The following is a 14,007-nucleotide window of genomic DNA, read 5'->3' as shown; positions in this document are numbered from 1 at the left end:
CAATGTGGACTTCAACAGTTTCCTCATTTCCCCTTCCCCCACCTCACCCTAGTTCCAAACTTCCAGCTCAGCACTGTCCCCATGACTTGTCCTACCTGCCTATCTTCTTTTCTACCTATTCACTCCACCCTCCTCCCTGACCTATCACCTTCATCCCTTCCCCCACTCACCTATTGTACTCTATGCTACTTTCTCCACCCTCTTCTAGTTTATCTCTCCATACTTCCTGCCTTTATTCCTGATGAAGGGCTTTTGCCCGAAACGTCGATTTTACTGCTCCTTGGATGCTGCCTGAACTGCTGTGCTCTTCCAGCACCACTAATGCAGAAGCTAGGAATCCTGCATAAGTAACGCATCTCCTGACTTCCCAAAGCTTGTCTGCCATCTGGCAAGGCACAAATCAAGATTGTGACCCTTTATGTGTCTGGATGAGCGCAGCTCCAACACACTGAAGAAGATAAAGCAGCCCACTTGATTGATACATATCCACAATCATTCATTCCCTTCACCAATCAATGTTCAGTAGCAGCAGTGTATATCATTTACAAAGTGCACTACAGAAAGGCTTCTTACACAGCACCTTCCACATTCACAACCACTTCTGTTGTCGAGGAGGACAAGGACAGCAGCTACGTTTCTATGTTACAGTTCACAGAAACCCTTGCTGAAATCTGTTCAGTTTGTGTATTAATGCTTACAAGAAAATGCCCATGTACTGTGTCTCATCCCATTGGATCACTGCACAACGTGAATGAAAGCCCCATCTGCATTTAACATTTGTACATGAGAGCAGAAGCTTACCCAGATTTTGAAACCATGTGTAGTTGCTGGATCATCACTGCTTTAAAACAACACACAAGATACTCAGCAGCAGCACGTTAGCATGAAATGCACGTCAAGCTCAATAACCTGTTTACATTTGTCATAGTGTGGTTGTTATAATTCACTAAGAGTGCAGTAAATGCAACATGGTCACATGATCACCTTTATCCACAATCTAAGTGCTGTTCCGAACTGAACACTGTTCCTCCCCATCACTTGTCAATGCCCTAGAATCTCCTTAAGCCATTAGAAAAATCAGAAATGTATTAAATATATACTTTTGTTATGTGGAGAGACTAAAGAAGCTGGGTTTGTTCTTTGAGCAGAGTAAGTTTGTCAGCTACTCCTCTATTTGAGCGTCTTGTCTTCTCTACAACCTTTAAAAAATGTGTAAATGGTGGGATCCAAGATGGTGGTGATCTGAGAGGTCTGCTTTCCTGAGCTCTTCATCCCAGTTCAGGCAAAGTATCAATCTCCCTTCCCCAATTAAATTACTTCTATGAAAATTTGGTAATTAAAGAGCTTCTGAACCTGTAGACTTACACAAATTTTAGTCAAGTTTGCTTGACTAAAAAATGTGTGAATGAGCACTTGAAATGTCATAACATTTAAGGCTACAGGCCAAATACCAGAAAGTGGGACTCGTATAAATAGATCATTACATATTTGATGGGCCAAAGGGCTTTTTCTGCATTGTATAACCCTGTGACTCAGGGTTACAATTTTCTTTTGTGGGTCTTTATGTGACTGAATGGGGACAATTCTCCACCCACGGATTTTTGAGCACGTGGGGCAAAATCTCACATGGGTTATTGAGGTTTAGAGTGCAGAATTTGCTTTGCATGTTTACTATTTCTGCCACCACACTGCCTTATGAAAATGTTGTGACTTAAAGCATGGTGCAACTTGATAGGGATGTTGTCATTTAGAATGATTGGTAGTAATGCTGTCTCAGTCAATAATGTTACATTCCAAGGAGAGTTTCAGGATATCTTTGATATGTCTTACTGACCTGGAATACTGGCCATTTGAGAAATGAGAAAACAGAACCTGGAGAGGAGATGATTCTCATCCACCCAGACAGTGTCCAGTTCACTGTCATTGATTTTGCCTGAATGTTTGTGGAGCTGGTTCAACTTTTAAAAGGAAATTGCAGAAATACTTGAAAAGGAAAGGGGATGTGGAGAGTGAATATGGGGGAAGTGGGTGTAATTAAACAGTTCTTTCAAAGACAAGATGGACTGAATGTCCTTCCTTTGTGATATGTCTTCTAATGACTTGGGAGTATTGTTACCACACAGTCTGCAACATTTCTGGGAAAAGGTCTGTCACACCTCAGGGATGGGCAATATAATTGTCAGCCTTGCCACCAGCATTTACAGCATGAGAACAAAAAATAAATTCCACTAGGAAATTTGAAATGATATACTGTGAAGTTCAGCATATAATTTAGGTTCAGACTACGAGTACATTATAGAAATGGATCTGTAATTCTTCTGTTTACAATGCTTAAAATACATCACAAAATAGAGACTTGAACACCATTTTTAGTAATTTATGTAGGAGTCTGGCTAAATGGCCTTTGTGCCACCACGCTAACTGTTTATTATTGTTCCGCTCTGCTTTTCATATTGCAAAGGATCATGTTATTCCAGACAAGAGTGAGAAAGAGGAGATAACATTGTTAGCTATTTTGATGTTTTAAAAATCTGACAACAAAGTATTTCTATAAGCTTTTCTCTAAATATTACTTGATCCTTCTCACAACACAAGTCATCGAATATTTATCTGTTACTGATTAGCTTCGTGTGATATTGTCATTGCTAACCTGGCTCTATCATGTCACTGTCTCTCTGAATGCATTTGGGTTGTAGTCCTTGGAGTTGATATTCTTCACTTCTTTTTTATTATGTTATATGTTCCCTCTAACTTGCTCTTATTTCTCTTTGCAAGTTTGCAGTATTCTTTATAAGTTTAGAGAATGAGAATGTGGGTGAGTTAATCTGTACTCTGAGATGGCAGATGGGTTAACATGTACTCATTGAAATAGTGGATGGCCTAACCTGTAGACATTCAGATGGTGGGAGTTCAGAATTGTCCCTATGGTACATATGATCATACAGTCAAGGAACAAGAGTAGGCTAATTGATCCATTGTCAGAAAGTGTGGTGCTGGAAAAGGACAGCCGGTCAGGTAACATCTGAGGAGCAGGAGAGTCAACATTTCAAGCATAAGCTGTTCATCAGGCTTATGCTTGAAACGTCGATTCTCCTGCTCTTCAGATGCTGCCTGACTGGCTGTGCTTTTCCAGTATCACACTTTTTGACTCTGATCTCCAGCATCTTCAGTCCTCACTTTCACCTAACCGATCCATTGAACCCGCTCGCCATATAGTACCTCCATAACTGATCTGATTTTAACTCTACTTTCCTGTATATCCCCAATAACCTTTCATCACCCTGGTAATCAAGAATGTATCTTACTCTACCTTAAAAATATTTAGAGATTCTGCCTTTTGGGGAAGGGAATTCATAACCCTCTGAGAGAAAACGTGTTTCCTCATCTCTATTTTAAATGGGTGATCCGTTATTTCTAAACTAAGACCCCTAGTTCTAGGCCTAGCCTGTCTTATCTTTCCTCATAAGGCAATCCACTCGTTCCAGATATTAGTCTTATGAACCTTCTCTGAACTGCTTCCAATACATTAGCATTCTTCTCTAAGTACAGCGACCAGTGCTGTACACCATACTCCAGATGCAATCTCATCAATGCCTGTATAACTGAAGCACAACCTCCTTACTCTTGCATTTAGTTCCCCTTCCAATGAAACGTGACATTCTATTGGCTTTCCTGATTATTTGCTGTGCCTGCATACTAATCTGTGATTTGTGCACCAAGATCTGTCTGCATTTCTGAGCTCTGCAACCTCTCACCATTTCAGTAATATGCTTTTGTATTCTTTCTGCCTCTGCAAAAATGGACAATTTTACACTTAAGCACATTGTACTCCATTGTACTTCCAGTAGAGCAACCAAGGAGACTGCCTGGCCTCTTTCCTCTGGGAAGCCCCGTGCTGGGATGAGAGGCATCTGGGAGGAACAGAAAGTCAGTGTGAGGGCTGCACAATATGGTCTGTCATAAGCTCCACACTGCCATAGGGACTGCACTGAGGATTAATTTGTCCAGTGTGAGATGTTGGTATGTTTTCTGGAGACCTGACTTATTTAATACCTTCTTACCATTGTCACAAACTGCTTCATCTCACAGTGACTGCAGTTCAGAAGTACTTAATTTACTTTGTGACATCCTGAGATTGTGATATCTTTGAGGATATCTCTATCCTAAAAGGTAGGTGATAGCCTAGTGGTATTTCTGCTGAACTGTTAATCCAGAGACCCAGGTAATGTTCTTGGGACCTGGATTTAAATCCCACTACAGCAGATGATGAAATTTGAATTTGATTTTTTTTAAAATCTGGAATTAGTCCATTGTCAATTGTCAGAAAAAAAAACCCCCATCTGATTCACTAATGTCCTTCAGGGCGTAAGGACATGTAAGGATATCCTTACCTGGTCTCACCAAACTGTGACTCAAGGTCCACAACAATGTGATTGATTATTAACTGTCCTCTGGGCCATTAGGGATGGGCAATAATGCTAGCCTAGCCAGCAATGCTTTCATCCCTTGAATGAATAAAAACAAAATTCTGCCTATTATCACCTTCCCTCATGGGCAGTGAGTTCCATCCCATTACAACGCATAGTGAAAGAAAGTTCTTACTCACCTTTCCCCTACATCTCAAGCCCCAAATCTTAAATCTGTGTCCCCTAGTCCTTGTGCCGTTAGCTAAAGGAAAATGTTTTCCTGTGTTTATTTTGGCCACACCTGTGCATCTCTATCAAATCTCCCCATAATCTTCTTTACTCCAAGAAGTCCACCCCAAACTTTCCAATCTAACTTTGTAACCAAAAGCTCCCCATCACTGGAGTCATTTTGGTAAATCAAAGTCCCATGATGACTTTCACATCTTTGCTAGTGTAATAACCACTACTGGATACAGGACTCTTTATATATAGATGTCTTTGGAAGGTCCTAATTTCATGAATGGTGTGTTGGAAATGCCAGTCAGTCTTTTTGTTTGAGCCTGTTTAAACTCTGCTTAACCTGCTATGTTGTTTTCCTCCCTGCCTTTCCCATGCTAGAGTAACACTGTGTAAATACAAGCGGATTGGATGTCCATGGCAGGGGCCATTCCACGAGCTAACTGCTCATGAGGGGGAATGTGGCCACCCCACCAAGACTGGCAATGAGCTGATGGAAATCCTGGACGAAATGGACCAAAACCACAAGAAGGAAATGCAGCTCTACAACAGCATTTTCAACCTACTTAGCTTTGAGAAAATAGGATATACAGGTAAGGATGGTTTCTGCTTTCATCATAGACACCAAGCTCATGTTCTGTTTGAAGAAAGGCAGAAACCCTCACTCCACCACCCCCACCACACTGAGCTGTAGAGACCACAAAGTCCTGACTTCAGTTCCTGCTCCATGCTGATTGTTAACCAATTCTCAGCAGGGTAATAGTTGGGTGCCTACAGTTGTCCCCAGTAAGCCTTATTTCAGTTCACTGGGCAATAACCTCCACTCCATCGAGATCAGGCTTGGCTGTGATGCTCCTGCCAGTCATATTGCTGCCTGGGATAATGTGTGACAAATGGCTGCTCAGGGTAAGGCAGATAGAAGAGGGAACAGGTTTGGTGCCTGGTGGACTTAAGAGGAGAAATGGGAAAGAAATATTATTCACCCTATGGTTCCAGTATATAGCCTTGCATTAGAGAGCAAGTCAACAACAAAAGGCTCATGACACCATGCCTGTCCTGCCCCTTCATTTAATGGCAATTCATTCCAAGGGCTGTAGGATCATTGAATGTAATTCCCCATGGGTGTTGAACTTAAAATCTGATCATACAAATCTTAAATGTTCCATTCTTGAAATTGATGGACTAGCATATTCCACTTGTTGGTATCACAGGTTTTGGACTAGTTATGTCCTTTCATAGCATCTAAAAAAAACACAGGCAGTGGAGAATTCATTAATCCAAGAGCTGATACACAGCGAATATAGTTCTCTCCCAGGTCTACTGACTGAGGCTCAGTGATAGATCTTACATTTATTAAAACCTATTATTCTTGCATTTTATATGGCTAGTTTTGAGTTCTTAAGAACAAAAATCCATGCAGATGTTTCTGCCAGTGCTGACAGTAGATGACAGCAAGAACTGGCATTTACACAGTGCCTTTAACACAATAAAATGTGTCAAACTATCTCGCCACAGCATTTTTAGGCAACATGTGACACTGAACTACACAGGGCGGTATTAGGACAAGTGACCAAAAGCTAAGTTAAAGAGGTTTTGAGGGGTGTTTCTTTGGAAGAGGAGAGAGGGTGTTAGAGATATTTACGCAAGGAATTCCAAAGCTTAGGGCCAAGGCAGTGAAAAACACTACCATCAATGCTGGTAGAAAAAGCCAGAGAACTGCAGACATGTAAGAGGGTTTTAAGATGATATAGGCTTGATGGGAGTTGCATTGCCCTGAGGGGGTTTGGAAACAAAAATGAAAATTTTAAATTGTAGACTACTGTAAGTCAATGATCACAGAAGTGATGGATGAATTGGAATTAGTGAATGCTAGGATCCAGTCAGCAGAGTTTCAAATGAGCTTCAGTTTATAGAGGTTGAAAGGTTGGAGACCAGCCAGGAATGCAGATCAATTACCCAGTAACCTGTTTATGGAAATTACTGGCATTCATTTTCCACATAACAGATAGAATAATACAGGATAGTGGAACTGTGGAATTAAGGAATAAAGCATAGACTGTAACAACATTTGAAAATAGGTGATTGAAGGAAAAAGAGAGTAAAGGCTATCAGGGGCAAGAAGGGGACATAGACTATTGCTGGTGAAGGTAGAAACCAGACATAAACTGGTGGGGTCAAACAATCTGTTTCCTGATGTTCTTACTGTGTGTCTAGGGGAAGATTTTATTTAAGGAACTATTGCAATAATTATAGAATGGAACCATATAACACAGGAGTCCATTTGAGCCATTATGTCCATGCTGTTTATAAGAGCAGCTCAGCTAAGCGCACTACTGCCATCCTTCTTTTGTAACCCTGCTAATTTTCTCTCCTTCTGGTGCTTATCCAATTTCCTTTTATAAACCATGTTTGAATCTGCTCAGGCCATGCATTCCAGATCCTAATCCCTTCATAAAAGGCTGCATAAAAATGCTTCTTTTGGTTAGCAATCTTAAGTTGGTGTACTCTAGTTCTTGATCCTTTCACTAATGGGAAAGGTTTATCCCTATTTTCTCTGACTAGACCCCCCCCTCATGAGTTTGAACACTTTACACCTCATCTGTAAGGAGAAAAACCCAGCCTCTTCATAGAAACATAAAGAATAGGAGCAGGAGCTTGCTCCACCATTCGATATTATCATACAGCTCAGTATCCTGTTTCCATGTTCTCCCCATACTCTTTGATCACATTCATCCTAAGAGCTAATAACACAAGTAACTGAAGTCACTCATTCCTGGAACCTTTCTCATGAATCTTCTGTGCACCCTCTCGAATGCCTTCAGAATTGAATACATTACTCCAGTTGTAATAAAATCAGCATTTTATAAAGATTCACAATAAGCCCTTGCTTTTATATTCAGCTTTTACTTCCAAAACTCAAAATCCTGTAAGACTCTTTAGCCACTTACTTAACTTGCCCTGCCACTTCAAATGATTTGTGCTTCTACACATTTTAGAATCAATATGTCTACTGACACCACTGAGTCTATGATGAATACCAACTGCACATGCTCCCCTCCAGTTTTTTTTCAAATTGTGCACATGCAATATAATTCCTTTTTAAGAAAGAAATCTGATTTGCTTAACCCTGGTTTTCTCTTCACCGATATACTTTTATTTATTTCAGTTTTAGGTGTCTGTTAGGTACAGTATCTATCACTCTTAAATATATTCGAGAGATTTTACTGTTAGTGGGCATGCTGCTGAGTATCAGCAATCACAGCTTTTTAGAACTGTACCTTTATTTTATGTTGACTCTTCTCACTCTTCTTAACAAAATGTGTCACTAACTAGTTTCTTGAAGACTGTCACTATCCTCCTTACAATTCAGAATGTTTCCAAGGTTTGCCGACTTTGAAATTGTACCCTGTCCATCAAAGTCTGCATTACGAATATAAATCAAGCAAAGCAATGGTCGTGCGATCGATTCCTGGGGAACTGTGCTGTGTACCTTCTTGTAGTCTGAAAGATAACCATTCATAACTGCTCTCATTTAGCTATTAATCTCTTCTCATACTGTGTTTGCATCCACCTGACAGTTGGAAAAATTGCTAACTTTTCTGTAATAAGAGCACAGTCCCTGATGGATACAGAAGGTAGCCATCACGTATTTGATGCCCACCTACAAGAGAACCCTCTCTCCTCACTTTCCCTGTAGCCCAGGATATTTTCTTACACTTGCATACTTATCCAGTTCATTTTGAAAATTGTAATTGGATAAGTACATAAGGGTAAGAAAACAAATCTGCCCCTACCACATTCACAGGCAGTACATTTGATGGAATAGATAGAAAGAAATTGTTCCCTCTGGTGGAGAAATTCAAAACAAGCAGATCTAATTTTGTAGTGAAGAGCTCATCAGTTAGAAAGCATTCCTTCTCACAAAAACTTATGAACTCTCTTTACAGTTACCATGTGGATTCTCAGGGAATTGAGACTGAGCTTAATAGATTTTTTAAATTAAAGATATTGAGAAAGGTGAAGCTAAGGCAGATAAATGAGATTGGATTACGTATCAGCCAAGATCTAATTGAATAGTGGAAGAACCTCAGAAGTTAAATAATTTTCTCCTGTTATTACTATGATGCAGTAGTTTCTGCTGGGGACATAAAACTGAGGGAGCAACAACTGTTACCAATTCATATGCACAGAGAGATCTCAGAACACTTTACAGAATAGTGGATGAAAATTAAACATCAAGGAGGAAAAGATAAGGAGCAAAATGTTGAGATGGGGGGGGGGGGGGGGAGGAAGAAATAAAGCGTAGAAGTGATGGGAATGGGACTATTGTAGCTGAAAGATCAGGCACACAGAACAGAGAGAGCGGAGAACTCAGATCCCACATGTGGCAGTGCCCTGGAATTCCCTCCATAATGGCATTGTAGGTCAACAGCGCATGGACTGCAACAGTTCAAGAAGGCAGCTCATCACCACCTTCTTGGGGTAGCTAGGGACAGGCACTAAATGCTGGCCAGCCACATCCCGTGGGTGAATAAAATAAAAAGGTCTTCAAGGACTTGTAACATCGAAGGAACTTTGCGAAGCAGTGACCTTGAAAAGATCTTCTGGAGTTCCAAGTTGACTGTAGTAAGGGAATGGTGCTGGGAAGGCACAGCAGGTCAGGCAGCATCCGTGGAGCAGGAAAATCGATGTTTTGGGCAGGAGCCCTTCATCAGAAATTCCTGATTCCTGATGAAGGACTCCGACCTGAAACATTGATTTTTCTGCTCCTCGGATGCTGCCTGACCTGCTGTGCTTTTCCAGCACCACTCTAATCTTGACTCTAATCTCCAGCATCTGCAGTCCTCACTTTAGCCTATTGTAAGGGAATAAATGCAGTTTGGCAAGGAAAAAGATTCTAAAGTTACAAATCCTTAGTGTAACTGACAAAGTGGGACACCACTTGTAGACAAAGAGTGAGAGAATTGAACATAATGATAGGAATGAAACTGAGAGATGGAAAGGTGAGAGACAAAGTAGGAGTGAAAGATAATAACTAGTAACATGCCTTGTTGAAGGCTGTTTGGAGTTGAAGGCCCTGTTAAAGTTCTGCACAGTGGGAGAAAGAGGATAGAAGAGAGAGATGGATGCCTGCATCAACAGGTTAAAAAGTCAGGAGAAAATGTGAATGGAAAGAAATGTAAGAGTGAATGGAATTGAGTATGGTCAAGGAAGAAGTGACAGCACAGATCGGAAATGCTTGAGGGAGGGAATCCATGGATGTTTGTTTAATTTTATGACCTTATAATGAAGAAGTATTTCAGTTAAATGGAAACCTTTCTCTTTTAGCTCTTTCTACACCACTCACTGGTGAGTAATGGAGAGGAAATCTCTTTCACCGGCCCTGCAGTGAACCAGGAATGTGTGTTGGAGAAAGTCTTGTCTTCCTAGTTCTTCTCCCAAGGAGTGAAAGTATCTTGCTTCACTCTGTGTCTGAACAGGAAAAATGTATCAGAAGCAATTCACTGCCCCATATTTTCCAACTGGAGAGCTTAGAGAAGGAATTCCCTCCCAAATGGCATTGTGGGTCAACCCACAGCAGGTGGACTGCAGCAGTTCAAGGAGACAGCTCACCACCATCCTCTCAAAGGCAGCTAGGCATGGGCACAGCAAGGGACGCCCACATCCCACAAATTAATTTTTTTTAAAATGTCAAGTTGTTGAGGATCAGAGCCTGACACTTGCAGCACAAACATGATTGTTCTGTGAATAGAGACTACATTTTTATTCAATGATGCTGCAATAACTTGTCATTCCCTGAAACCTAGTTCTTACACATTGCCTTTGTTCTTTCTCCAGTGTCCATCCCTTTTTCTCAATGGTGCTATCCTTCTCTCACATTCGTTCTTCCACTCCACTGTCTTCCCTATCACTTTCTCAGACTTCCTCCCCCTCTTATTTTGTATATCTTTAATTCTGTTTTGCTGCTTCAACCTCCTTTTAGATGACAGTACATTAAAATTAATCTCCTCAGTGAAAACAGCATGGAAAGTGGGAGAGAATGAGACTGAGAATCACTAACAGCACGGGGAGTGGGAGAGAATGAGACTGAGAGTCACTAACAGCACGGGACGTGGAGAGAATGAGACTGAGAATCACTAACAGCACGGGGAGTGGGCGAGAATGAGACTGAGAGCCACAAACAGCACGGGGAGTGGGCGAGAATGAGACTGAGGGTCACTAACAGCACAGGGAGTGGGCGAGAATGAGACTGAGAGCCACAAACAGCACGGGGAGTGGGCGAGAATGAGACTGAGAGCCACAAACAGCACGGGGAATGGGAGAGAATGAGACTGAGGGTCACTAACAGCACGGGGAGTGGGAGAGAATGAGACTGAGGGTCACTAACAGCACGGGGAGTGGGAGAGAATGAGACTGAGGGTCACTCACAGCCCGGGGAGTGGGAGAGAATGAGACTGAGGGTCACTCACTGCCCGGGGAGTGGGAGAGAATGAGACTGAGGGTCACTCACAGCCCGGGAAGTGGGAGAGAGTGGGACCGAGTATCACTAACAGCACGGGGAGTGGGAGAGAATGAGACGGAGAGTCACTAACAGCACGGCGAGTGGGAGAGAATGAGACGGAGAGTCACTAACAGCACGGCGAGTGGGAGAGAATGAGACGGAGAGTCACTAACAGCACGGCGAGTGGGAGAGAATGAGACTGAGGGTCACTAACAACCCGGGGAGTGGGAGAGAATGAGACTGAGGGTCACTAACAGTATCTGGTTTGCACAACAGTCTAAATTTTGTTTTTCTCCCCTGTTCTGGTCGCCATATTATTGGAAGGTTTTTATTGAACTGGAGACAGTTCAGAAAAGATTTACCAGGATGTTGCTGGGAATAGAGGGTTTGAGATATAAAACTGGACAGGAAAGACTGAGACTTTTTTCACTGTAGCGTAGGAGGTTCGCGGATAACCTTATTGTGGTTTATCAAATCATGAGGGTCACAGATAAGGTGAATGACAACAGTCTTTTTCCTTGTTCAAAATTAGCAGACATTTTTAAGGTCAGAGGAGGAAGGGACAACTTTTTTTTTCCACAGAGAGTGATTCATGTGTGGAATCAACTGCCAGAGAAAGTGGTGGATTCAGGTACAGTTAGAACATTTAAAAGATATTTGGATAGGTATGTGAATAGGAAAGGCCTGGAGGGATTTAAGCCAAGCACAAACAGGTGGGACTAGATTAGTTTGGGAACATGTGTAGCATGGACTAGTTGGACCAAAGGCTCTGTTCCATGCTTTATGACTGTTCAGTCACAGAGGCATGGGATGATAAGGGCATACACCCAGTCAGGAAGAATATGGGACTGTGCAAGTGAAATCACCCTGAGTGGCCAATTGCTGAGGAACCCAATTGCAAGCAAGTGCTGGGCCTACGAACAAAAACAGCAACTTTTTTTTTAAAATGTTGCAAAGCATTTCACACCAGTGTTATCAAACAAAATGTGTCACAGAGCCACATGGACTATTGATCAAGAATCAAATAGTGGGGAAGTTAAATTCCACTGTATTGCACAATCAGACTCATTTCCCTCTGGTTATCTAAACTGTCTCCTGTATCATGTTTCATTTTTTCACCTGTTAATTCCCTTATCCAATTCAGCAACACATTAGTATAAAAAATCAAATTGCAAGAGTTTTAAAGGGTAAAGTTGTACTTGGCAGGACTGGGTTAATACTGTTACTGGGCTGCTTTAATCGCTTAGGTTTTATACAGAAAGCTCAAAGAATAAAATGGACACTAAACAGGCAGGTGAAGAATGACAATAGGAGGTTTTAAAAGGGTGGGACAGATCAGAGCAATTTAAAAGGTGTTAGGAGGTTTTGAAAGCAGAGGGAAATTATCAGATGGAAGGGATGTGTAAGACAGAGTCTCAGAGAGATGGGGTATAGCTAACTAAAGAGGTTTGGCCAAGATCTGTTGCGCAGGAGCAAAGGATTGAAGCAAAGAACAGCAGGCTAAAGATAATCCCCGATGTAGAACCATAGCTGTCAAAGATTGGAAGCCTCTCATAGCCAACCAATCGAAACAGCTTTGAGCCCATCCCATCTTCAGGTCCACCGTTCAACAGATTTATCCCCTACAGTAATAATCTCCCTTTACAATGGCCATTGCAGCCAGCCTGACTTTCCAACCCTCCCACAACTGATCCCAGCCACAGTGTCTGCAGAGGAGGTGAAGCTTAACTAAGTTAGCGCAGCTGAAAAAGAGAACCAAATGACTGAATCCCTTGGAAGGGTGTACTTAACTAGTAAAGAAAAAAAGTCAACATTTGTGTGTGCGGAAATAGGGTGCTCATGTTTATTAAACCATCCCTCCCCATCCTCTCCCTTCCACTCCTTGCCTGCGCACACAGAACTATTGAGAAAAGTTGTATTCCCAAGCCGGTGGGGAGGGAAGGTTTATTTACAATTAAAATGGGCAATATCTTCAAAATTAATGCGTTGTTTCCACTCAAAATGTAATTGGTTGATCTTTACTCACACAGGAACCGATTTCTGCAGTCAGGCATGTCACAAAAAAGGTAGGACAGCTACACCCAATTCCTGATGGCAAAAAGTACTGCTGCCCTTCTTTACCCTTTGATCCAGAACTCCCCGGGCTGGCAAGGCAATTGGTCAGCCTCTCACTGTCTTGTTATCATACAGTACTATCATATCCTGGGAACGGAACGAGTGCGGGCAACTAGGACACATTTTCAGTTGCTTCTCATCTGTCTGTCTCTCTCGCTCGCTTGTTCTCTCTCTCTCTCTCTCTCTCTCCCCCCTTTGGATTACCCATGGTATGTAATGCCTGTGGAATCAGGAACAAAAGTAGCATCAGGATTCAAGCAGAAATGTTCAGGACGCTTGGCTGGCTTCCTTCAGAAAGGAAGAGGATTCCAAGAGACCTTAATTTAGGTCACAGTGATGGTTCTTGAGAACTGAAGCAGCAAAACCTGTGGTGAAAGTTTGAATGCCAGGCAGTACAAATAAGATATTCTTAACTACAAAATAAGATGAAACAACTCTCTTCACCAAAGGATAATTTTATGGTGAAATACATTCTCAGGGAAGGACAACGATAGTGATAGAACAGGCAACAGTTTGAGGTGAGGGGGATCGAGGAATATGGTAATCAAGTGAATCAATAAATTGGTGAAAATTGATTTTTCACCATGCCTGTGCAAGCTCTTTGAATTCAGCCCCACTCCCCTACTCTCGATCATAGTATCACAAGAATGATGCAGAACTTGGCTATTTAGCCTGAAAAAGCATTTCACTTAGTGCCATACTCTCGTCTTCTCCCTGCAACCCTATACATTCTTTCTTTTCAAATAA

The 14,007-nt window shown here is 41.8% G+C and overlaps 1 protein-coding gene across 1 annotated transcript in view; it reads left to right on the top strand.

The window, feature by feature from the left end:
- The window catches only part of cyhr1 (cysteine/histidine-rich 1), a 125,764-nt gene that overhangs the window by 98,016 nt on the left and 13,741 nt on the right, over window positions 1-14,007 (top strand). Inside the window, exon 3 of the mRNA XM_043690960.1 lies at window positions 5,025-5,236. Within this exon, the coding sequence (XP_043546895.1) occupies window positions 5,025-5,236 (212 nt within the window). The remainder of the gene's footprint in view (window positions 1-5,024; window positions 5,237-14,007) is intronic.

Source organism: Chiloscyllium plagiosum, chromosome 5, assembly GCF_004010195.1.
Source record: "Chiloscyllium plagiosum isolate BGI_BamShark_2017 chromosome 5, ASM401019v2, whole genome shotgun sequence".
NCBI lineage: Eukaryota > Metazoa > Chordata > Chondrichthyes > Orectolobiformes > Hemiscylliidae > Chiloscyllium > Chiloscyllium plagiosum.
The sequence above is the reverse complement of the archived record's forward strand: the minus strand, read 5'-3'. Positions and strand labels throughout refer to the sequence as shown.